This window comes from Mustelus asterias, chromosome 7 (assembly GCF_964213995.1).
Source record: "Mustelus asterias chromosome 7, sMusAst1.hap1.1, whole genome shotgun sequence".
Classification (NCBI taxonomy): Eukaryota; Metazoa; Chordata; class Chondrichthyes; order Carcharhiniformes; family Triakidae; genus Mustelus; species Mustelus asterias.
This window is the reverse complement of record NC_135807.1, coordinates 84,966,847-84,994,262: the sequence shown is the minus strand read 5'-3', so window position 1 is coordinate 84,994,262 and position 27,416 is coordinate 84,966,847. Positions and strand designations below refer to the sequence as shown.

The following is a 27,416-nucleotide window of genomic DNA, read 5'->3' as shown; positions in this document are numbered from 1 at the left end:
CTGCCTCTTGCTGAAGTATAGTTCAAAGGACAATAGATACTCCAAATATCTCACTGGATCATCCTTTCTTCACCAGTAAATCTCAACACTGAATTAACCATGCTGAGTCAAAGCACTTCCTTACTCAATGTCAACATCTTCCAGCAGTAGTAATTGGGTAGAACTGGAAACTCTTCATTAGCCAGGATATGCAGAAAACGTTGATAATAATTCTACCATTGTTCCCCGCAGCAGAGATCAGTTAATTCAACACATATTGGAGATCAAATCTTCACTTTCCAGTTGAGTTGCTGAGAGTGCAAGTTGATCTCAGTGGTTTGGATCATTATTACTGTTTGATTATTTGTGCTGATTAAACAATACCTTAATTAAAAGCACAACCGTTTTAAATAGGACTTCTGTGAGACAAAGTAGTGATATAGCACAGTAAACTCATCAACCCAGATATAGCACGGTAAACTCATCAACCCACATAGTAATTTCCCTGTTTTCTTTACATCACTGTGGGAAGTGCTGAGGGGGGGAAGCAAGATATTCCTCCCAGAAGAGAAGTGCTAGAAATATGCTGCTGTTGGCCCTTTAGTAGCTAATGGTAAAGTGCTTAAGTAAAAATAATTTTTTAAAACCTTGCAAGAATATTTTTCTAGCTTTACAAATTATGCAGTAGAATTTGAATCCTATATGGAGCTGAAAAGTATTTATCATTTGACTATTCTTTAAATGATACTGCAGTTCTTTTCGGGTTAATCAATGCAGTTATATCTCTTAATATATTCTGCTGACTGATTTTGTTCATTGAATTTTTTAATCTACTACTTTTCAATTATACAAGAGGTCGCGTCCTTAATAAAGCCAACAAAAGATTATCACTTTGTGACTCTTAATAAACATAAGAACATAAAAACTAGGAGCAGGAGTTGGCTGTCTGGCCTCTCAAGCCTGCTCCGCCATTCAATAAGATGATGGCTGATCTTTTTGTGAACTCCGCTCCACTTACCCGTCCGCTCACCATAACCCTCAATTCCTTTATTGTTCAAAAATTTATCTATCCTTGCCTTAAAAACATTCAATGAGGTAGCCTCAACTGCTTCACTGGGCAGTGAATTCCACAGATTCACAACCCTTTGTGTGAAGAAGTTCCTCCTCAACTCAGTCCTAAATCTGCTTCCCCTTATTTTGAGGCTATGCCTCCTAGTTCTAGTTTCACCCACCAGTGGAAACAACTTCCCTGCTTCTATCCTATTCCCTTCATATATGTTTCTGTAAGACCTCCTCTCATTCTTCTGAATTCCAATGAGTATAGCCCCAGTCTACTCAGTCTCTCCCCATAAGCCAACCCTCTCAACTCCGGAATCAACCTAGTGAATCTCCTCTGCGTCCCCTCCAGTGCCAGTATATCCTTTCTCAAATAAGGAGACCAAAACTGTACACAATACTCCAGGTGTGGCATCACCAGCACCTTATACAGCTGCAACATAACCTCCCTGTTTTTAAACTCCATCCCTCTAGCAATGAAGGACAGAATTCCATTTGGCTTCTTAATTACCTGCTGCACCTGCAAACCAACTCCTTGAGATTCCTGCACAGGGTCACCCAGGTCCCTTTGCACAGCAGCATGTTGCAATTTTTTACCATTTAAATAATAGTCCATTTTGCTGTTTATTCCTACCAAAATGGATGACCTCACATTTATCAATATTGTACTCCATCTGCCAGACCCTTGCCCACTCACTTAGACTATCTATATACCTTTGCAGACTTTGTGTCCTCTGCACACTTTGCTCTTCCACCCAGCTTAGTGTCATCTGCAAATTTTGGCACACTACACTTGGTCCCCAACTCCAAATTATCTATGTAAATCGTAAACAATTGCGGTCCCAACACTGATCCCTGAGGCACACCACTAGTCACTGATCACCAACCAGAAAAACACCCATTTACCCCTACTCTTTGCTTTCTGTTAGTTAATCATGTAAAAAATCAAAGATGAGACCTAATATGGATAACTACAAAATGGGAAAGAACAATTCTGACCATACTTGATTACCTTTTTAGTGATTTTACAGTCTTTAGTTGTAGTTGGAGATCTCTGCTCCAGTTCATTGTGATCATGAATTTTGAAACAACTACTTTGCTACTCCCTGAAAAATGTCATTGCAGTAATATTAGAGGTTATCATCTCCGAATGCATTAAGCTAACACTGATACTTCAACTTGAGGGGCAGCCTAAATTGACTTTACTATAAGTTACAGCAGTGATATTGGTTTGGCTCTTAGTTGCCATGTCGTAGTCCTAGCTGTAATTATTTTAAATGCACATTGTGGGCACTTATTTGAAATTTGATTTGATTTATTATTGTCACATGTATTAACATACAGTGAAAAGTATTGTTTCTGGCAAGCTATACAGACAAAGCATACCGTACATAAAGAAGGAAACGAGAGAGTGCAGAATGTAGTGTTACAGTCGTAGCTAGGCTGTAGAGAAAGATCAACTTAGTGCGAGATAGGTCCATTCAAAAGTGTGATGGCAGCAGGGAAGAAGCTGTTCTTGAGTCGGTTGGTACATGACCTCAGACTTTTGTATCTTTTTCCCGACAGAATAAGATAGAACAGAGAATGTCCGGGGTGCGTGGGGTCCTTAATTATGCTGGCTGCTTTGCCGAGGCAGCGGGAAGTATAGACACAGTCAATGGATGGGAGGCTAGTTTGCGTGATGGATTGGGCTACGTTCATGACCTTTTGTAGTTTCTTGTTGTCTTGGACAGAGCAGGAGCCATACCAAGCTGTGATACAACCAGAAAGAATGCTTTTTATGGTGCATCTGTGAAGGTTGGTGAGAGTCATAGCTGACATGCCAAATGTCCTTAGTCTTCTGAGAAAGTAGAGGCGTAGGTGGGCTTTCTTATCTATAGTATCGGCATGGGGGGGGACCAAGACAGTTTGGTGATCTGGACACCTAGAAACCTGAAGCTCTTGACCATTTCTACTTAGTCTCCGTTGATGTAGACAGAGGCATGTTCTCTTCTACGCTTCCTGAAGTCAATGACAATCTCCTTCATTTAGTTGACATTGAGGGAGAGATTATTATCGCCGCACCAGTTCACCAGATTCCCTATCTCATTCCTGTGCTCTGCCCCATCTTTGTTTGTGATCCGACCCACTACGGTGGTGTTGTCAGCAAACTTGGAAATCGAATTGGAGGGGAATTTGGCCACACAGTCATAAGTGTATAAGGAGTATAGTAGGGGGCTGAGAACACAGCCTTGTGGGGCACCGGTGTTGAGGATGATTGTGGAGGAGGTGTCGTTGCCTATCCTTACTGATTGTGGTCTGTGAGTTAGGAAGTTCAGCATCCAGTCGCACAGGGAGGTGCCGAGGCCCAGGCCACGGAGTTCGGAGATGAGTTTCATGGGAATAATGGTGTTGAAGGCTGAACTGTAGTCAATAAATAGGAGTCTGACATAGGTGTCCTTGTTATCTAGGTGTTCCAGGGTTGAGTGCAGGGCCAGGGAAATCAAGGAAAGAAACAGTGACAAAACAGAACTGGGGCAAGTGTGACAAGCAAATAAGTGATATGTGAAAGTCCAAAAGCATTGTCATTCTAACTACAACAAAGATGAAAATTAAATTACCTTTCTCATTCTGAATCTTCCCCAAGCTCCAGTTATGCAGCCTTGCACGATAGATGCTGGGAAAATCATGTGCTGAACATGCACACTAAAAATGTCATGATGCCATTCTAGTTAAACAGTGATGTATGGTTTCTGGCACTATATAAAGTTCCAGGACTTGAAGTATTGTGCCAGTTCAATTTTATTTTCCCAGTTGTAAGTTCTTTCCACCTTGTCTTGAACTTCTGCTGGGACTGGTTAGATAACAGATTTCTACTTAATAATCTAACTTGTCAGGATTTTCTGTTTCTCATTTTTAAAAATTACATTGTTGGAGTCGTAATTTATAAATTGATTTGTAACCTTTTTTTAAAAATCTGTTCCTGTCTTGCTTTCTGTAAGGGTCTTTGCTTTGACTTCCACTCTAATTCTGCTTGCCCCTAGATTTTTCTGTTTGTTTTCTATTTTTCCATTTGTCCGGTCCTTGCCTTGCTGCCTGTTTTTTTTTGTCACATTTTTCTCTCTGATTCACTTTCGATAACATCAGCCCATGTTTTGAGATGGAAAATGCAAACACCAATGTGTGTAGCACAGAAGGGATTAAATGCAAAACGATATGTATTCTTGTGCTTATTGAGGTAAATTTAATATTCTCTGCCTATTAGTTGTTGTTACAATTCTATTTTTGTCCAGATTTTATGGCTTAAAACTTTGATTAAATTCACTATAAATCCATGAACTAAACCAATGTAAGGATTACTGCATTGTTATTTATCCAGGTGGCAAATCTCTTATGGAAATGAAATCAATTTGATTGCTGAATTTCCTGGGAATGAGAAATTGTTTCATAAATTTAACTACTCTTGTGTTATCTAAATTTAAAATGTTACGGTGCCCATTTTAACTATTCCAGGTGCTGCTTTGGTTTGAATAAGATTTTAGGCTAACATATTTTATCTTGATATATTTGGTTTACATAGCATGTACACAAATAATTATGCCCCTTATAAATTTATTCTATGAAGTGGTTTCACGCAACTAGTTGTATTGCAAACAACGGCTACAATACTGCTGAACCTCTGGAAATAGTATTGAAATTGGCAATAGAATAAAGAATGCAGCTGTACTGGTAACAAACAAATTTTTCATATAAAAAAATTATACAAATATGCTTAGAAGTGACACTGAACAACTCATTTCCCAGCATATTTGATCTATTTATTCTAAATATTTTGCTATGGTTTCTTTCCACTGCAGCACTCTGGAACTGTTTAGAGAATTTCTGGAAGTGATAGTAAGCTCCCTTTAAAGAAAAGTCTTCATTGTGCAAAATAATTCTCAGTTGTGGAAACATATCTAATTGCCCTTTGCTTGATGCTTGAAAGCATCCTAAGAGATCAGACAGCAGGTTGGTTTTATGCAGCGGGTGCTATGAGAAAGTGCAGCATGAGAGCAGTTAAGATAAGAGCTTGGCCTCAATGTATTTGGTTTAGAGTTCAGAGAAATTGTTCAAAAGCAAAGTACTTGAAGTTTGTACCAAAAGCCAGACGCAGTCGACAGTTTAATCCCATGTATGTTTGGCTGGGAGGCGTTCGACTGTTTAACATTTAAACATAGGGGGCCCTGGTTGTTTGGGAGATTAAGGATTTGGTGCCTGACTGTAATGTTGGGGGGGGCGGGGGTGGTTAGATAAGATTACTATGCCTATGGCAACCTATCATTTCCCTCTTCCTATAAATCCTGTTGATGGGAAGAAAGAAAACTATATCTATGTTTCTTAGTGTTGATCCTAATATATAAGGGATAGCCTTCTGGTGCCAGAAGAAGTGCTGAGCTAGGCCCACTGATAATCATGCTATTTGCTTCAAATGGAGTGATAGCCTCGAATTTCAGTTATGATAAAATTGCTGTTCTTTAAATAAAACAAGTTTAAAACATTTTCCCTCGATTTAGCCTGTGTGTTGGCAGTGCAATGCTGCTGCCTATAAACGAGTCATTGAGTCATTACAACACAAGAAGCCATTTGGCCCATAAAATTTAAGAGGATGGGTCTGCAAACTGTTCTACAGTTGAGAACAATGCTCCTGCACAATAGCCTTATGATTTTGGATCAAGTCATTAAAAACCAATTGTCAATCTTTTTTTTTGTTGTTTTGTCTAAATTTGGCTAAAAATTGATTCAACTGATTCACTTCATGGAATCATAGAACAGATTAATACAAGTTTAATTGACAAGCATTCTTGAGATTTAAACTGTTTATCTTCTATTGCATGCCATTATTGTTTGATGATATAAGGAAAGTCATGCAATATGTTGGAAAAATAAAAGCAGAATATTGCAGCTGGTTGAAACAAGAACAGGAAATAATGGAGACAGTAAATCAGTCAGCATTTCTGGGAAGAGCTGACATATTTATGTTTTAGGTATGAACTTTAAGAATGCTAGAACAGGTCTCAGACTTCACTCCTGAATATTTGTCTCTTGTGTTAGTGGCTGTCTTTGTCCATATTACATGGTCAGTACTTTTTTCCAGCTACATCCTACCCCAGAGCTTCAGGACGGTGAATAAGACCCAAAAATTCATTTTCAAAATGTGGCTACTAGTTACCAATTGGAATTATTGGTTGGTGATAGAAGTAGCTAAGATAAAATGGCAATAATAATCCGTTTTTTCATTAGAGTTTTGCAATGTCTAGTAAAAATAGCAGCAAAAGCTGAAACAATGTACATCTTAGCAGGTGTTCCTCAGGGCAGTGTTCTAGGCCCAACTTTCAATGAATTTCCTTATACCATAAAATTAGAAGTGGTGATGTTCGCTGATGATTGTACAGTATTATTACAATTGCAACTCCTCAGATAATGAAACAGCCCTGTCAACATACAGAAAGACCTGGATACCGCTTTGGCTGATCAGTGACAGGTAAGATTTGTGCCACACAGATGCCAGTCAATGACCATTTCTAGATGGTGTAACCATCTCTCCATGAAAGTAATCGCCATTACCATTGTTGAATCCCAACAATCTGAGTCACCATTGATCCAAGACCTAACCAGGCAAGCCACTTAAATGCAGTGGTTACAAGAGCAGATTAGAGGCTGGGTATCCTGCAGTATGTGACTCATCTCCTAACTTCCCAAAGCCTTTCCACCATCTACAAGTCTCCCCAATTGCCTAGGTGAGTGTAGCTCCAACAACATTAAAGATGCCCCAAGTCAAAACAGCCCATTGGATTGGCATCCCAATCACCACTTTAATCCCCTACTTCCTCTACTGCTGACACAGTGGCAGCAGTGTATTTCATCTCCAAGATGCACTGCAGCAACTTGCCACGTCCTCTTTGACAGCAGCTTTCAAACCACCACCCCACATTTGCCCTCCAAGTCACATACTGTTTTGACTTAGAAGTTCATGACTATTCCTTTGCTATCAATGGGCCAAAGAACTGGAACTTCCCCTTAGCACCACTGTGGGAGTACCTCCATCACATGGACCACAGTGATTCAAGGCAGTGGCTTATCATCATTTTCCCAAGAATAGTTAATGAGTAATAAATGATAACTTTATCAGCAACACCCACATGATGCAACTGAATAAATAAAATGTCATGCACTAATTGATCTCCTGTGGTGATGGTTGAGGTGAATCAGAGAATACCATAGTGTTTTATGCCATGTAACACATAATTATCATCATCATAGAATCCTAGAATCCCTACAGTGCAGAAGAGGCCATTCAGCCCATCGAGTCTGCACCGGCAACAATCCCACCCAGGCCCAACCCCATAACCCCACATATTTACCTTGCTAGTCCCCTACACGCTGAGGGGCAATTTAGCATGGCCAATTGGCCACTAATTTATGATCACTCAATTAGTCAAATTCTACTTTATTCTGAGAGTATTAGTCACATTTTGGGAGTTGAAAACTAAATCAATGATCTTTATTAATTTAGATCAGTTCAATAAATATCCTTATTTTATAAATATTCCTTTATGTATTTATGTAGCATTCCATTCTTTACCATTTTAAAATCCAAAAGCACAGTACGATTGTGAGAGGTAGGTGAATGCTTTTTGTTTAGCCAGTACCAAGGAAAGGGATGGCATCAGGGTTTAGCAGTAATGTTTCTTGTGGGGAGAAAGAGAATGTGTGTTGTTGTGGTAGGTGATGGGAATGTAGTAATTCTTGCTTTGGGGACGACACTGAAGTAATGATCATCGATTTGGGAGCTCTGTAATTTAGCAACATAGTAGAGGGGAAACTTGTGATTTGGTAGAACCTCTGTGGTCAAATGTGAGTTTGGTTCTCAGGAATTGTCAGTGGGAATGGCAACGGTCTGACACCATTGTTGAAAGGACGATACCAGAGCTTGACAGCACTCGAGTGTAGTGCGGCTGTATGAGTATTGAAATCATTGCTTTGTGATGAGTTAAACAAAAAATACTGTTTTCTTTAGATAAATATCACAACTGCATAAATATACAGATTTCACTCTGTGTCTGCCTCACTAGAATTGTAAATAAACAACATCGTCAATTCAAACAGTAAAATTCAGACAACAATGTTTCTGTCCAAAAATAACCTTACACAGTTTCATCGGGAATTAATTAGCAGTTGGGTTAACAAATCTTTTGTAAGCAGTGTTTAAATGTACTGGGACATTGTCTCTTCAGCTTTCAGCTTGATTCCCTTTCTGTGATACAAATTGGAGTTAATAACTTGTATCTAAAGGTTTAGTTGAAAGCCAACTCAAATTCACCATCCATTTTGTAAACACTTTCAAAAAGACAAGTTGAAATGCTGTTTTATGCAAAACACAATTTAACTTCAAATATACATTGTTTATAACTTGAACATAAAAGTTACCACTGGGGTGTAGTCATTACAGTCTGTCAGTTTGAAGTGAGTTTCTGCTTATTTCTTTCATGTACAATAACGAGGAAGAAGAATAGACATAGGGGCAGCACAGTGGTTAGCACTGCTAGCTCACAGCGGCAGGGACCCGGGTTCAATTCCCGGCTTGGGTCACTATCTGCATGGAGTTTGCAAATTTTTCTCATGTCTCTGTGGGTTTCCTCCAGGTGCTCCGGTTTCCTCCCACAGTCCAAAGATGTGCAGGTTAGGTTGATTGGCCATGCTAAATTGACCCTAGTGCCGGGAGATTAGCAGGGTAAATACATGGGGTTATGAGGAGAGGGCCTGGGTGGGATTGTGGTCGGTGCAGACTCGATGGGCCAAATGGCCTCCTTCTGCACTGCAGAGATTCTATGATTCTATGACATAAATATGATGAACTGAATCTTCAGTGCTGTAAACTTCTGTTGCTGAGTCTTCCCAAGCAGGTAATGTAGTTGTGTACTTCTATCTGAGACTTCCCAGCTGCACCTCACTAGATACTTATAGATGAGGATGACCATTTGGCCAACTTAATTCCTCCCTTAGAACAATCTTACCTCCTTCCCACCTCCTCCCCACCCACCCTCACAGTCTCATTTAGTTGTTTCTTAAACAATTCTATCGTTATTACCTCTACCACCCTGGTAGCAAATCCATTCCAAGTGTTGACCACTGAGTGAAGAAGCTTTTGATCTCATTCCTAAAGTCTCAGGTACCTCCTTTCCAACCTGAAAAGCACAAGTTTCTGTTCAGACTGCTAGGTATCACCACTAATAAATTCCAGTTTTCTACTCCTACAAAGTTAACATTTGCCAAAAATCCCCAATGCTATCCAAACACAGCACCAACCATAGCTATTCTAAAAACCACAACCTCACTCTATGCATAACTATTAAACTCTACATATCTGCCAATACGCAACATGTTGCACCACCGTCTTCTGTCTGTCCTGAGTTTTGAAAAAGACAATAAAGGGATGTATAACCCAAGTCAATAATTTCTTCTTTTCAAAAAAGAAGTGGACAATCATGTTAATTGATGCTCAGAACAAAGGTTGAAGCCCTAGACTGCTTTGTAATAAATGCTCAATTTGACATCGGTCATAATGAGTCAGTGATCCTGCGAATACATTGCTTGTTATAAAAGTGTAATTGAGATCCTCTAGTAAGCTAATTATGGCTTTTTCCAAAAAATTGTCTCCATATCTATTTTAAAAAGATGTTTTTATCTCCAAATTGTGTCTGCTGAGCTAAATAAAAAAAGATTATTAATCAGGTTAACAAAATATTGGTGTCAAACCACATCAAACATTACAGGTTGCTTTGAACCAAAGGACTGAACTTATGAGGAGGCAGGACCAGAAGTGGCAAAGCCACAATTTTGGATCCCTGAGTAGCATGCCAGCTGCCCAAAGAAGTCCCATCTCCCCTTTTGGAAGGGGCATCAGGACTTGTGTATTAGCGTTCCAGCCAAACATGTTGGTTTATCAAATCATCGTGCAAATAACTGGTTAAAGAGCAGAAAGCGATATTGGTTTGTCAGCACAAAGGCCATGAAGCGTTGCAACCATGTCCCTGAGTGGAAAGTAGCATTCAGCAGAGAGGCTGTCATGGAGGAGGGCCTATTTAATATCGTTGCATAAAAGGAAGAAGGCGCAGGGAGCTGCTCATGCATTGGCATACAGTGGCTATTGAAGGTGCAAAGATTATATAAGAGTTAACTTTGCAGGCACTTGAGCTATTGAAGGGGGAGTGACCCAACAGAGATTAGTGAGGTATAGGAGGGGGTGGCCGTGCAGCTGTGATTGTTCTGCTGGAGGCATGGAAGATTACCCACGGACTTGGGACTGAACTATTTTTAGTTGAGATGGGCAGCAGTGAGGAGCAGCAAATGCGGGCCATTGGTCCTGAGACATACAAATATGTTGCACAAGGGGCAAGGAGGAACGCAAGTGATACCCTCCACATTGGGGTATACTAACAACAAATGAGCATATAAACAGCTCCCTGAACCTGACAGATATCCGTCTCACGTAAGGATGCACATGTCAAGGCAGATGATGACAGAGCATCGGCATGCCTGCCAGTAGTTGTCGTTGACCATGGCACTGAACTTCTTTGTCTCTGGGTCCTTTCAAGGGGCAGCAACTGACCTAACAGACATCTCTTAATTGGTTGCCCTTAGCAAGAAGTGATGGATGTCCAGTTTGATGGCTATTACATAGGCATAGAGGGTTGTGAACTCCTCAGGTACAGAGGGTGCACCCATGTGGCTATCAAGGTACCAACAGAGTAGCCAGGGACATTCATTAACAGGGAGGATTTCCACTCTCTCAACATGTATATAACCAACAGAAACATATCCTGCAGTTCAGTGCATGATATCCTGACAGCTGCCAAGACTCCTTTATCTTTAGGTAGTCACAGATGCTGTAGCTGTTCATGCCACCAGAGAGATTATGTGGATCGCTGCCTCTCTTCGATGAATGCCATCTCAACCTCACTGACTTCCTGATGGGCTGCCATCCTGGCAACATCAAGGGCCTCCTCTCCCATTGATGTTAGAATTGCAAAGTGGTGCATTCCACTACCTGATCAAACCCTTTCCCTTATTTCTCCACAAAGTTGAGAACAAGAGAGGTAAGATCATGTTGTCCTCCTTCACCACTTTCAGTGGGTCAGACATGTGATTTCAGTACTTTGGGCTCCCTCCTCTGCAAGTGATGGTGGAATAATAATATAGTGCTCCGGGGCACACACCTTTTTAATGACCTGTTGTCCATCGGGCTGCTCAGCTTATGGGTATCATGGAATCCCTACAGTGCAGAAGAAGGCCATTGGCGCATTGAGTCTGCACCGACTCTCCAACAGAGCATCTTACCCAGGCCCACTCCCCGCCCTATTCCCGTAACCCCATGCATTTACCCCGCTAAAGTCACTAACCTATCTTGAGACATTAAGGGACAATTTAGCATGGCCAATTCACCTAAATTGGGCAGTACGGAACTGGAGTCTTGTCATGTAGCTATGACGCTGCACTCATCTTGCCAGTCCTCAGTGCGTCATTGAAAGGCTTAAAGTATGTACCCACATCCTATTGACAATGCTGCAGCTGCTCACTTCATGTACCACCTCCAGTCATCACAGAGCTGCTCTTGCCCTGGGATCTGCCCTTGCCCGGGATCCTACCCTTGCCCGGGGGCCCACTGTTATTTTAAGTTTCCTGAGGCATAGTTGCCTTACCCAAAGTTAGCTGCAAACTCGCATTATTTACTGTCCGCTCCTTGGCTTTGAAGGGGTGTCAGAATGAAAACCCTCGTGCATTTTACATCTAAAGACATACATTCGAGCAGAAGCTGTAATCATGAATAAGGAATCTCGCTGATTTTCTCCCTGACTTCTTCCCACTGCCTCCCCATTGACATGCCCCTTTCTGAAAGCTAAATGTAGTGGCATTAGATCAGCAATGGCTGCTAGTTTGCTAAAGACTATCTTTTATAAACATATTATCTATGCAAAAAGTGTAATGTCAAATGAAATTTTGATGTTACTGATATCTTTAAGACAAACTCGTGACTCTACTAGATTATCTGAGATCTAGGGGCGGCAAGCTGGCACAGTGGTTAGCACTGCAGTCTCACAGCACCAGGGATCCGGGTTCGATTCCCGGCTTGAGTCACTGTCTGTGTAGAGTTTGCACATTCTCCCTGTCGTCTGTGTGGGTTTCCTCCGGGTGCTCCGGTTTCCTCCCACAGTCCAAAGATGTGTGGGTCAAGTTGAATGGCCATGCTAAATTGACCCTAGTTTGAGGGATTGGCAGGGTAAATATGTGGGGTTACCGGGATAGGGTGGGATTGTTGTCGATGCAGACTCGATGGGTTGAATGGCTTCCTCTGTACTGTAGGGATTCGGTGATTCTATGATTCTATTTATACTTCTGGTCAACATTGTGCTCCCCATACCCAACCTGCAAAAACTTGTTCAAACTCACACTGGAACAACTACCCAGCAATTACGAGCACAGGCACAACACTTGGTGAAAGCTAAGGTGGTCACTTTCATGATTTAACCATTTCATATCAGTGGGCAGCACACCAGATAGAAATGGAGTAATGGTATAATGTTGTCAATTGCAAGGACCTATAGCTTGACTGTGAGACTATCCTGTGCAACAAAGGGCCAAAGGGTGCATTGAAAACCTAACAGAAAAGCCAAGTGGCAGCTGTAACTGATGAAACCAAATTTCATGATGAACTTTATTTCCTGTTGTACTTGTAAGGCAATGTTTTAAAGAATATGTAAATAGGATACCTCAGTCCTGTATAGAGTGGACATGTCGATCAAGATTTGTGGTCAATGGCGAGGGAAGGGCACTCTGACAGGAATTCCCATTTCCTGATGGTAGTTTAAATCTGACGCCAACTTAACGAATGTCTTGGCATGCAGCAGCAGTGATGTCACAAGAGGATAGACAACCTATCAAATTGAAGTATTTACATACAGCAAACCAGCAAGTTAAAAGAACTTACAATCATTCACATTTAATTTAAATGTTCAGACAGTGAAATGAATGTATAATGATATTAAACCTGACGCTAAAATAGTGATAGAGCATTTTTTTTAAATTTAAACTCTGAATTTTTTTTCTTTTTCATTGAAATTTGTTATTCCACAAATATAAGATTAGTTTTTCAGAGCCGGTAATATTGCTTGGCAGTGATAATGAAACTAGAACATTGGTTTAAAAACCCAGTTAGACTTCATTCAAAAAGATGTAACATTTTCAAGAGTGTTTACAGTGAGACTAACAGTGTATAATTAGAAGTTTTAATCAAGTTGTGATTGTAATGGAGATTGCAGTCTGTGCGAGCTTGTACAGGGATTCGCAAACTAGGGTTGAGAGCTCTACAGCAGCAATGTCTGCCGCAGAACTCTGACTGAATGGTAACAACTGCAAGGCTCCTTTAAATCCTCATGCTTTTTTAATGGTGGGCGTGACCTATGCTTGCTCCAGAAAGCCAACTGAAAAGATAAGTTTTGAAAAATATGAAGATTCACAAACTCAGTTGCCCTCACACTCCCCCCGCTTTCACAGCTCCCACTGAGGGGCAACAGCACTTTGAAGCCCCAAGTTTTGGGGGGGGGGTCCCAGTAGGAAGTATACCCCACGAAAGGAGCTAGAGACACTGAGCAACTTCTGCGTTGTTCTTTGCTTTTAAGTGTTAGCAGAGTAATGACAATGAACACTGACAGTTTCACCAGATTGTTACAGCATTTTACAGGCTACTAAATCTTATAGGGACCATTTTGAAGAACTCCATACAATAGTGTGAGTGAGTGTGTATGAAATACATTTATCATTGTATTATGAGCAAATATGCAAAGTTCGTATGTTTGTTTCTTTTTGTGTGTAAAATCCATGATATCTTTTTATGTTATCTGGATTATATCCAAGGGTTTCATGTTGGTTACTTTTTAATCTTTGTTATGGATACAGTAAATTTAATACGACAGCATGTATTGTGATTGCTTATGTAAAATGTGAATTGTTCCAAGAATACAAATTCGATTAAGAAACAGTAGAAAATTAGATTCTGGTAGCAAGGTAAAAATTTGGTTAATTATATGTTCCACCAAAAGATAGAGCAATTATTAAAGATTACGCCCAGTATCCTCTTATTTGTGTTTCATGTATAAGTTTTGGCAGCTCCATGAAGTTTGTTTAAAATATCACAAGTTATATTTTACTTTGTCTAGGAAGTATCAGAAGGAAGTGAAGGTGCGTTTGAAGCTTGTTGATCTCGAGCTGACATCACGCTTTCTTGGGGCCAAGACAGACACAACACTGCTAGAGGCAGAAGCTGCACTCCTGGGACTGCTGGACAGCAAGGATTCAAAGCAAAGAGAGTGAAAGTAATGACCTGGTGTGATTTTTGTTTCTACAAAAGAATATGTATTTCTTTCTTAACTATATAAAAAAAATAAACATTTTATAAGGTGCACTTTTGTGTATTCATCAATTCAAAAGGTTGCACGCACGTTTTCATTGATACAACAAAACTGAAACAACACTTCCCTTTTCTGAAAGAATGTTTTTGCTAAAAAAGGAGACATGCTGTCAAAGCTTTTCATCTTGCACTCATCAGGACAGTTTGCAAGAATATCAGTAGAACAAATTAGTCTAGAACAGAGCGCTGATTCGTTGGCAAATGGACTCTGGTCGATGCATTACCATGGAGAATGCACCACAGGGGGCACGGTGGCACAGTGATTAGCACTGCTGCCTCGCAGTGCCAGGGACTCGGGCTCAATTCTGGCCTTGGGTAACTGTGCGTGTGGAGTTTGCATGTTCTCCCCTTGTCTGCATGGGTTTCCTCCAGGTGCTCTGGTTTCCTCCTGCAGTCCAATGATGTGCAGGTTCAGTGGATTGGCCATGCTAAATTGACCCTTGGTGTCTAAAGATGTGTAAGATCGGTGGATCATGACAAAAGTGCGGGGTTACTGGGCGAGCCTGAGTAAGATGCTTTGTCAGAGAGTTGGTACAGACTTGATGGACCGAATGGCCTCTTGCACTGTAGGGATTCTATAACTGCCACACTTTTGCAGACTAGTCAACTGACTGGCCAAGCATTGTCATGGGGAATAAATGGCTGTTTTCCCCCAAGCTTTTGTTTAGTTGTAAAAAAGCACAATGCCTGGGCATGCCCCTTCTGTCTGAAAAGTACAGGGCACTGTGTGTGAATTTATGTAGCTTCTGACATGCTTAAGTGAGCCACACTGTGAGCCTGACTGAGAATCTTTATTTGGTTGTCAATATAATTCTTAGCACAATTAGGATTGTTAAGAACATAGAACAGTACAGCACAGAACAGGCCCTTCGGCCCACGATGTTGTGCCGAGCTTTATCTGAAACCAAGATCAAGCTATCCCACTCCCTATCATCCTGGTGTGCTCCATGTGCCTATCCAATAACCGCTTAAATGTTCCTAAAGTGTCTGACTCCACTATCACTGCAGGCAGTCCATTCCACATCCCAACCACTCTCTGCGTAAAGAACCTACCTCTGATATCCTTCCTATATCTCCCACCATGAACCCTACTTGTTAAAGCAAGTGTTATCCACTTGTGGAATTGCATCTAATGTTGGACACTGTTTTGAGTTTTGCAAACACACGCTGGATATGGTTTGTACTTTGTCTGTTGTGAACGTCCGAAGGGATGTGCTGCGCGTGGCCTACATATTTGGCATCACACCAGCACTGAAATTCATCTCCCACACTACTTACTTATGTGATGGGCAGAATGCCTTTTTGTCTTGACAGCAGCATCCTGTTATGAGAAATACCACTCATGTTGCTACTGAAAAGTAACAGCGTGAAATTACAAGCCTCACCTGTTGCTCAAACTTTTGAGACATCTTACACTTCCAGGATAATCTGAGGTAGACTGAGAACTTTTCAGGACCACTGATGGTTGCCTTAAGCCCATTCATGAGTTTACTTAAAACAGTATCCAACATTAGATATGATTCTGCAAGTGCTAAACAGTCCTAATTGTGCTAAGAATTACCTTGAAAGCCAACTTAAAATTTTCAATTGGGCTCAGTGTGGCTCACTTGTGCATACTAGAAACTACATATATCATACACAGCCCTGTCCTTTGCAGACAAAAAAAACATGTCCACATTCTGCACCTTTTTCAACTAAACAGAGGGGGGGGGGGAGGGGGGGCAAGGGGTGAAGACAGCCATTCCATGGCTCATTCTTCTTGGAAATGCCTTGACCAAAGTTTGGCAGTTAACCTCCATTGACCAGCATTTTCTTCTTGTGGAGTATAAATTGTCATTCCCCTTGCTATTGGTATTCTTGTGAACTGTCCTGATGAGTACAAATGAAAAGCTTTGACAACATGTCTCTTTTTTCAGTATTACGGCCAAACCAAAGTTCTGTACAACCAAACATCTATTAATAATGTTTTTCTTGTTTTCTCAAGCACACGTCTTGTTTTGTGCGCAATGCTGTGACTTTTATGCAAACAAAATTCCCAATGTTTGTTCTCTCTCAAAGATGTTTTCCCTGCAGAGTTAAACTTTTCCATGTTGCTGCTCTTATGTGAACCTGAAAATTAGTGTCCCGAGGCTATTCAACAGCACATCATCCAGTCATGCCCTCAATTAGTGTCCATACATGTGCATTTTCCAGCTCGGCCACATCTCAGAATTGTCCTTGGTTTTACCATTGCACTGAAATTAACAATGAGGTTTGTTGAATATAAGACTGAGATTCACCCATCTTTCTTTTGAGTAAGATAGTATGTTACTGAAATAAAAACACAAAATTCTGGAAATGCTTAGCATCCGTGGAGAGAGAAACAGAATTCCTATTTCAGGTCGATTCCCAAGTTTAACGGGTATGAAGAAAATCTAAAATGTTTCTGAATTTATGCAATGTTGAGTTTCCATTTATATTAAGTTAGGCACTTGATCAAGTTGCATTTATCCAGTAATTTTAATTCAGGTTTGCTGGAATAATAACACAAACAGCTTACTGAGTGGACAACGCATCTGGAAACTGATATTTGTTACTCTGTTAAATTATCCTACCATTCAATGCGTTGATAGCTTATTCTGTTTACATTTCTGTTCAAGTAAATTACATTGCTTGCTTTACATTTTGGAATATCATCACACACGGGGCAGAATTTTACATTCCCCCGCTGGTGTGTTTGCAGGTGATGGGAGGCTAATAAAATTTGCTGGTGGACGTATGCGTGCGCACACCCTCACGCGCGCGCACACACCCTCACGCGCGCGCACACACCCTCACGCGCACACACACCCTCACACGCGCACACACCCTCACGTGCACACACACCCTCACGTGCACACATGCACGCTCTCTCTCAATGTGGAATCTGGAGGCTACTTGTAGCCCTAGCCCAAACCAGAAAGCTATTGACCAATCAGATTGGCTGGCAGTTTCCTGAGGTGGACTTTTGCCTGAGAGAGATGGAGATCCTGTCTCTAACTAGTTAATGCTCGCATTAAATGGCAGTGGAGCTGCTGTGAGCATGTGGCGGGGTGGGAAATCAGACCATCCAAAAAGCCCTGTCTGTGGTATTGTCTTAAATGGAGTTATGACATGGGCTTATCTGCTACCAGATACGCAGAACGAACTGCAAAAGATTTAAGGTTTTGACTTGCAGGACATGTTCTCATCCTTCTGGCTTTCATTCCATTAATTAAATGCAAAATGAAAATCCTGTTGACAAAAATCTGTTGTATGATTAATGTAAGATGCAAAGAAACATTGAATCAATTGAGGTGCAGACTGCTGGATTTTTGTCCTCTTCACTATTCTTTTTAGTCCGGATCGGGGGTGTCAAACTCATATGATCTAAAGGACCAAATTTCTTCTTAGAAATAGAAAGTGACTATTAAAAGCACACGATCAGTGAGCTTTCACACGAACAGAGGACAGAACACATTCTGAGTGAGACACAGCAGAGTGAGTGAGGATATCAAGAATTTAGAGCACAGTGAGAATTCAGTGCAGCGGGCTTGAGGTGCTTTTTGCATTTTTCTTTTTCTTTGCTTTCCAATTTCTTAAATCTTCAGAGTGGTCTTGCCTTGCACCAGCATCAGAAGATGGATTGGCCATACTAAGTTGCCCCTTCGTGTCCCAAGATGTGTCGGTTAGAGGGATTAGCCATGGTAAATGTGTGGGGTTATGGGATAAGGCGGGAATAGGGCCTGGGTAAGATACACTGTCAGAGAGTCAGTGCAGGCTCAATGGGCCGAATGATGTCCTTCTGCACTGTAGGAATTCTATGATTCTATGATTTGTGCCTTGCAGATGATGGATAGTCTTTGGGGGGGGTTCAGAATGCAAGTTAGTTGCCACAGGATTCCTAGCTATGACCTTCTCTGGTAGCCACAGTATTTATATGGCTAGTCCAGTTCAGTTTTTGGTCAATGATAAACCCCAGGATGTTGATAGTGGGGGATTCAGTGATGGTAATGCCGTTGAATGTCAAGGGGCGATGGGTAGATCCTCTCTTGTTGGAGATGATCATTGTCCAGCACTTGTGTGGTGAGAATGTTACTTGCCACTTGTCAACCCAAGCCTGGTTATTGCCCAGGTCTTGCTGCATTTGGACATGAACTGCTTCAGTGTCTGAGGGGTCACGAATGGTGCTGAACATTGTGCAGTCATCAGCGAATGTCCCTACTTCTGACCTTATGATGGAAGGGAGGTCATTGATGAAGCAGCTGAAGATAGTTGGGCCTAGGACACTACCCTGAGGAATTCCTGCAGTGATGTCCTGGAGCTGAGATGATTGACCATCAACCACCACAACCATCTTCCTTTGTGCCAGGTATGACTCGAACCAACCACGGGTTTTCCCCCTAATTCCCATTCACTCCAGTTTTGCTAGGGCTCCCTGATGTCGTACTTGGTCGAATGCTGCTTTGATGTCAAAGGCAGTCACTCTCACCTCACCTCTGGCATTCAGCTCCACTGTCAATGTTTGAACCAAAGCTGTAATGACGTCAGGAGCTGAGTGACCCTTGAGCATGTTATTGTTGAGTAAGTGCTGCTTGATAGCACTGTTGATGACTTCTTCCATCACTTTACTGATGATGATCAAGAGTGAACTGGTGGAGTGACAGTTGTCTAGGTTAGATTTGTCCTGTTTTGTGTGTACAAAACATACCTGAGCAATTTTCCACATTGCTGGGTAGATGCCGGTGTTGTAGCTGTACTGGAACAGCTTGGCTACAGGAATGGTGAGTTTTGGAGCACAAGTCTTCAGTACTATTGCTGGAATATTGTCAGGGCTCATGGCCTTTGCGGTATCCAGTGCCTTCAGCCATTTTTTCATATCACTTGGAGTGAATCAAATTGGCTGAAGACTGGCAAGTGCGATGCTAGGGACCTCTGGAGGAGGTCAAGATGAATCATCCACTCGACACTTCTGGCTGAAGATTGGTGCAAATGCTTGATCCTTATTTTTTGCACAGATGGGCTGGGCTCCTCTATCATTGAGAATGGAGGTATTTGTGGCGTCTCCTCCTCCAGTGGGTTGTTTAATTGTCCATCACGAATAAAATTAAATATTTAATTCTCAAATAAAGAATAGATGACAAATGTAACATTAACTTCTAAGGTTTTCTGTCACCAATTTTTTGATGTCCGATTCCATGGATTGAATGGAAGCTACTTTTAGAATCGCACCCAAATGTTTGTTAGTCAAATTAGAATGCAGATTGAATTTCTTACTGTTTATGAATGAAAATGTTGCTCACATAGAGGCTGTGTCAAAAACTGCAAGTATTTTTAAAGGCATACAATTTCATTTGAATGTAATTCTCCCCCATCTAGCCATAAATCTCCTGGATTTTCAATGTTGCACACCTTTCCTTCAGTTTTGTGTCACATTGAGGATTGGTGAGTTCCATTTGCAGCTCAATAGGAGCATTTTTCACAGGAAAAGAAAACGGGGTGAGCCGAATTACTGAAACTCATGTTTGTGGCTCCTCACATCTGAAAACCTTTCCTCAAACTTCTCAGTTCAGCACTTTTTCTACAAACCTCTTCAAATTGTTGCTCCAGGCAGCAACTTCAGTGCAGAAAAATGTGCCATGTTGCAAAGTGAGAGGTGTTTTTCCCAAAGAATTAGTGTATTTTCAAAGGCACAAACCCTGTCATAGAGCTCAGTCACAACCTGGTTATGTCCTCACATTCAGGGTGTTGCGATGTCCAATAATGTCAACCAAGAAGGCAAGGTCTGCCAGCCATTCAGTGTTCTATAGTTCAGCCAAAGGTTTATTATTCTTCTTCATAAATTCTTCGATCTTGTGTCTCATTTCTAAGAAGCACTTTAACACTGTCCCACAATTCAGCCAACACACATTTCAGCATCGTAAAGTAACCCATGCTGATCCTTCGCAGCTTCCTGAACTAGCTGATTGAATACTCGGTGATTGAGAGCACCAGCTCGGATAAAATTAACTTTTTATAACAATACTCAATACATGTGCGGCATGGTTGCACTGTAGTTAGCACTGCTACCTCACAGTTCCCGGGTTCGATTCCCGGCTTGGGTCACTGTCTGTGCGGAGTTTGCACATTTTCCCCATGTCTGTGAGGGTTTCCTCCGGGTGCTCTGGTTTCCTCCCACAGTCCAAAGATGTACGGGTTAGGTGGATTGGCCATGCTAAATTGCCCCTTAGTGTCCTGGGAGTGCAAGTTAGAGGGATTAGCAGGGTTAAAATGTGGGGCTTCGAGGATAGAGTCAGGTTGGGATTGTTGTCGGTGCAGGCTCAATGGGCCGAATAGCCTCCTTCTGCACTGCAGGGTTTCTTTGATTTGATTTATTATTGTCATGTTTTAGCATACAGTGAAAGGTATTGTTTCTTGCGCGCTATGCAGACAACGCATACCATTCATAGAGAAGGAAATGAGAGAGTGCAGAATGTAGTGTTACAGTCATAGCTTGAGTGTAGAGATGGATCAACTTAATGCAAGGTAGGTCCATGCTATGATTCTATGTTACAGATCTAGGGTTTTATCATAGTCTGCCTCTTGGTGCAGAATGCAGAGTGAAATGCACAGAACTCACGATTTGAATTGTCACTCGGGATTTTTTGTTTTAATTTTGCAGCTACTTCCTTTCCACCCACCATAGATTGTGTTCCGTCTGTTGCAATGCTCACCACTCTACTCCAATCTATACCTAATCAAGTACTGTTTTTACATTAATAAAAATATCTTTCACCTTGGTAGTATCATTCATTGACACTGATTCCACAAATTCCTCCATCACATTAACATTTTCATCAGTACCATGAATAAACACAGCTAACTGTGCTATGTCATGTGTCTACTTTCATCAATCCCTATTGAAAAGACTGTCAAGATTTCATCTGATCCCGGAATTGATTTGTCAAATTTTCTGATAATTCAAGAATTCTGTGGGCAACTGTGTTTCTCAAAAGACGAATATTTCGAAAACACTTGCTTTTTTAGACGTACAATATTCACAGCTTTCATCATGCATTTTTTTTTAACGAACTGTTCCTTAGAAAATGGCTTTGAAAAAGCTGTATTTCTTGAGCGATTGCAAAACTTTTATGTTCCAACATTTGTAAACAAACATTTTTGCTTTTTCAACAAATGTTCCAATTCTGCCAACTTGTCTTCTTGTAACTTGCCTGTATCCTTGCCATATATATCGTGGCATGATTGATGGCGTCTTTTCATGCTGTATTCTTTGGCAACAGATATGTTTGCAAACAAAGTAAGTATAAAGGCTCTCTTCTTGGTTTGATTACAAAAAGTATGAGTGTTCCCATTTCTTTAAAAATGCACTTTTATCCTTTATCTACTTTTCTCTCCATAGACATGGTTAAGTATATTTTTATTTTACAAGTAATTCTACAGCTATCAACATACACACAAATGCACTTACTGAATAATTTCTAGATGGAAGCCATCTCGGCCTGAATTTCCGCTCAAGACAAACTGATGGCTTATGCTTGCAATACGTTGTACTAAAATGGCACTGAAGCTGTATATAATGCCTATGCCATTAGTTCTATTGTGCAGATGCACACGCTGCCTCACCATCATTAAGCTCCTCCAGCCTCATTAGAGTTCTGCGTTTAATGAAAACAATTGTATTTCTGAATTAAACAAAGATTTAAACTGGGTATAGAAAATGTCTGGACTGTACAATTCACATCATTTGTTAATGAAACTGTGAGTGTGCTTTTAACAAAATATTTTGTGTAAATTGAGAAATGTTTGGCAGGCCACACGGCAGCTTTGTGCAGGCCGGGTCGGACCCATGGGCATTATTGTTTGACATCTCCTGGTCTAGAGAAATTATCTTATACAGAGGGTTGCAAGAACATAGAATTCCCTACCAGAATAATGATCAAAAACAAATTCATAATCACTTTAAAAGAGATAACGATAAATTCTTGAAAGTACAAATATTTAATGGGGAAAGATAAGACTAGGTATTCGCATGGGCACGAGAACCAAACCTAAACTAAAGAAGACTTCATTTTTGCTTCACAACACTTTGTTACAAATAGAAGTTTTGAAGACGTGAATTTTCTTTCAGCAATGCTAATTCTTTCCTTTCCCCACCCCCATCTCTCCTAAAGTTCTCAATCTGACACTTGGGGTATGATTTAAAACATCTCAGTTACCCTGAAATATCTCATCCAAGTAACCATTTCTCATGTAAGAGTCTGCACAGTGAATGTTCACAAACTATTTGACTCCAGGGACATAACAATCAAATGTCACCCTGTCCTCTTCAGCCCAGGCACTGAGGACATATGTTGCACTCCTGCTGTCGGTCTGGATAAGAGAGAAGCATGATGTGGAGATGCCGGCATTGGACTGGGGTTGGACCACGAAGAGAGAAGCAACTGTGCTTTCTTTAATAATTACTGCATAAGCTAAAGAAAATAAATAAATAATTGGGGGTAAATAAAATAAATGTCAAACATGTTGATTTATTGAGAGAGATTAAAGCAAGGGAAATACTGCAGTTTTTTTTGTATACTGAAAATCTAATTGTTTATTATCATTGGCATAGGAAGAAAAGAAAGACTTGCATTTATATAGCGCTTTTCATGATCACTGGACGTCTCAAAATGCAACATCCAATTAACTACTTTTTGAAGTTTAGTCAAGTTTAGTCACTGTTGTAATGTTGAAAACTAATTCGTGGTCAGCAAACCCTAACAAACAGCAATGTGATAGACCAGATGATCTGTCTTTTTTTGTGATGTTGATTGATGGATAAGTATTGGCCAGGACACCAGGGATAACTCCTGTGCACCACTTATAAATAATGCCATGGATCTTTTATACACAGCCAAGCAGGCAGCTGGGTTAAATGTCCACCAAAAGATGGCACATGTCGACCCGAAAAGGCACCGGACTGGTGACTAGGGGAATTCCACAGTAACTTCATTGCAGTGTTAATGTAAGCCGTATTTGTGACTAATAAATAAATTTACATCCGTCAGTACCGTGATCCCCCAGTATTGCACTGGACTGTCAACTTTGATTTTTGTTAAGTTAAAATTAGATTTCACACATCATTGTTATTACTACTGAATTACAATAGGCACGCTTGCATTCCATAGTCTAATGGCTAATACAGATTCTGTTGTAAAATGCATTGCATTTGGATTCTGTGTACATTAATATATTCTTCTATTATAGGAGCACAATGTTCCTTTAGAACATTTTACATATTTCATGGAATTTAATTAATCTACTTTTGCCCATTGCAGTGTGAATGCTATTTCTTAACTATGGTCATCAATTTGTTCATTATATCTCTTCATTTACACAACTATTCACTTAAATCGTTTCTCATGCATTAATTGGAAGTGATACTCTGTCAAACACAGGAGGAAATAAGAGGCAGAAAAAGTAAAGTGAGCTGTTAAAGAGCAGCGATTGTTTGGAATATTTCTGCCATGCCCTTTGGTCTCTGGTCTGGAGCATCTATGCACACGCTAGATCACAGGGGAGCAGCAGTTGCATTTACCGATTCAGCGACTTTGAAAAAAGTCCCTGTTCCTAATTAGTGTTGCAAGTTGTACAGATCAATGGTGGGTTAAACTGAGCTGCCCACTCAAGTGGTGGGCGTACCATTTCATAAAAGGAAGAGGTTCTTCTCTTTCATGGTGCTGGGTTCTTTCAGTTCAGCTACAGTGGGCTTGATTCTTGTGTGAAAAACAACTGCCACAATACTTAAATCCTAACCTCCTCACCCCTGACGGCATGGGAAAGTGCACTCCTCAGCTGTTAGTTATATAAAGGCTGTTGCAGTCATGAGAAATGTTGATTAAAAAAAATGCAGTTTAACATCTCTCCCCCTACCCCTCTGTATGTCAGCTGGTCTAGCGAGCTGCTTAATTGGAAAAATGCTTCTCTGGGTGTGTTTGCCATAATTGACCAAAATTATTGTGGTTTTTTATTGTTTTCAAAGAAAATATACAGTTTGCCACATGTTAATCCTATTTTTTTTAAACTGTCTACAGTTTTTTTGCCATGTTGATTTATGTTAAAGTGAATAAGATTTGTAATATGTAGTTTTAATATTTTATTTCAAATGTTTGCTGAAAATCGAGATTGTTCCAAAGAGATCTCCAAAAGTGTAACGGGCATGATCCACTTTGTTTCATCCCATTCCTTTTGTGGTGACTATAAAGTACATAATTCAAACAATTTTAGAAAATAATGGTTGCAACGACAACAATTGTTGCTGAAAGATGTTTATTAATTTATTAAGGCTTTGAAACAGAAAATCATCACAGAATTTTTAAAATATGCCTTTAGGATGTCATGCTACAGCTCCTTAGAGAATACAGTGTACTGTAACTGCAAAATGATGGCAACTTTTAACCTGTGACACCCCAGGTGAAGGAGCTACACAATTAAGAATAAAAGAGGAGACTAAGTAAATGAAGAAGAAATGGTTGGATGACACTAAATTTCTATTTTAAAAAGTATCCAGTTTGTGGAAGTTGTTCCACCATTTTGAGGTCTTGGCAAAGACCAGATTAGACCAGGAGGCAGTTCAGTAAATCTTGCTTGATTCTAGTAAAGTTTTCATTGTGATTTTCAATGCACCAATTGCAATGCTAGTCATGTTCCTGTGGATGAGGAAACTCAGCACTTTCCCAAAGGGACGAGGATGTAATTGGAAGCCCTGTCACCTTTGACTGCTCTTACGTACCACCTAAGCTACTGTGGTCTAGGAGCAGGCCTCCATTTAACCTTGGCCGGTGATGTTGCATGACCTTCATATGTAAAGGCTGCTATTTACACTGCACATCTAAAAGACTAGATCTAATAGGAGTTCCAAGATAGATTCCAGACTCAGCTGCACTTTTGAAAACAGAGAATACAGCCAAGCGAAATCTCTTCTCCACAAGGATGGGATATACAAGGACAAATAATAATGCATCCTGAGATCTTTTATACATTGGTATTTGACTATCCCTCAGGGCACTCGTGGACTATTCCATAATCTAAGCGATAGCCATAAATCCTCTAATGGACACCTATCATTGCTTCCCTGTAGGAGAAGCAACAAAGAAGCCAAGGTTCAATTCTACTTATTTTGTATTCTAGTACATTCACAAAGGGACATATTGTAGATGCTGCCTAACCGACTGAATATTTCAAACATTTTTCTGTTTGTGATACTGTCCCTGTTTATTTGTTTCTTGAGCCCATTGTCAACTCGGCTAAAAACAAGAATTTACTATATGGAAAGCTGGCAATAATACCCTGTCACAACACCAAACCGCTGATTAGAAAGCACCATGTAACAAATGCCATTTTTCACTTTCTTCAAATTAAAATCGATTGTGGTCTAAAATCTGTGTGCACACCTGTAATTAAACATGTGCTGAGTGGTAGACCTCAGCCTCACTTAACTGAGCAGAACAGATGAATAGTGAATAATTAATGGTCGAACAATGGGTCACTAATAGTTAATTTATAATATTCCAAAAATAAAATATCTTGTTTAGTCATCATAATTATATGTAGTGACATGTCAAATGCTATAAAGAAGCAGTTATTAAACACTGCTTCTATGAAGATTATTTCTCTAACAGAATAGGTAACTCTTAATTACTCCGTTTCTCACATAATGCAATAAATAGTATGTTTAATATCATTTTGAATATTAAAAATGCAGCATTCTAGCCAGAAAGCCCAATGATTCGTTTATATGACGCAATTCTGCTGACCTGTTAACTCGACCTTAAAAACCCTACCATTGCTCTTAATGTTTTTCTTTGGGTGCTCCATGAAATACAGGCCAATTTACCGGGTACCAACTATTTCAGCACGGGTTGAGTAAGCAGGTCTGTGGCCCAACAGCATACTTTATGACAGTTACACAGTGCAGGGTAAATAATCGAGCAGGAGGAGTCTGCAGCTTTCTGGCAGTTTCATTGCACAGTCGGTAATGGAGCTGGCAGGGCGGAATCAATTACTAGCCAGTCAAGATTTTCCCACAGGTTGGGGCTTGGGAAAAGACTTTACTGCTGCCTAGACAGCTGGCATGGAGTGTCCACTGGGAAAGTGGTCTGCTGAATGAGAGACGGACAGTTCCATGTGATAAATCTGGTGGTAAACTGGTGACAGTTCATAAATTAAAGAACAAACAGTAAAATGTGTATGTATTCCCCTCCTAACTTGTGCCAACTCTGTGCAGGGCAGTTAGAACCTCATTTTATTTTAATTTTAAAAGTTGCTTTTGTTCATAAAGACAACAAATCTTTTCATCAAAGTTCACATTTTAATGATTTTCTCTAGATTTTTTGCGGCTGAAAACAATGTAATTGTTTAATAGAAATAAAATTCTCCAGTGTAATACCCAGCGTTGTTATCAGAATAGAAAGATGGCTGTGTATTTGATTCACAAACAGAATTAAAATTATTTTTGCTGGCGAGGGAGGGAAGGTTTCATGTTTTGAAATCGCTTTCTTGTATCCAGACATTCACTGTGTTTCCAGTAAGTTCATCTCATCTGACACAGAAAATCTAGTCAACTTTAGAGAATTAAAAGAAAGCTTAGTGAAAGAACTGACAGATAGTGAGTGGGGAAGTTGCCAAGTGTTGCAGTAGAATTCAGTGTTCACACATCCTGGGGCAGCACAGTATTTTTGATGGTTGTGATATATCTCAGTTTTAAAAAATAAGCAGCTGGTTCTGTCTATCCGCCCATCTGCAAACATTCACTTGTCAATGCAGAGAGTTAAATATTTTATGGGCATCTTAAAGTTTGGCAATCCTTTGGTTATTAAATTTAATGGAAAAGTGGACATGAGCAAATAACGGATCTGATGAC

General features: G+C 40.4%; 1 protein-coding gene across 1 annotated transcript in view; it reads left to right on the top strand.

The window, feature by feature from the left end:
• Positions 1-14,510, top strand: part of LOC144495827 (tumor protein D52-like) — a 191,103-nt gene extending 176,593 nt beyond the window's left edge. Inside the window, exon 7 of the mRNA XM_078216366.1 lies at positions 14,268-14,510. Coding sequence (XP_078072492.1) covers positions 14,268-14,421 — 154 coding nt within the window. The 3' untranslated portion in view covers positions 14,422-14,510. The remainder of the gene's footprint in view (positions 1-14,267) is intronic.
• Positions 14,511-27,416: the final 12,906 nt, after the last annotated feature.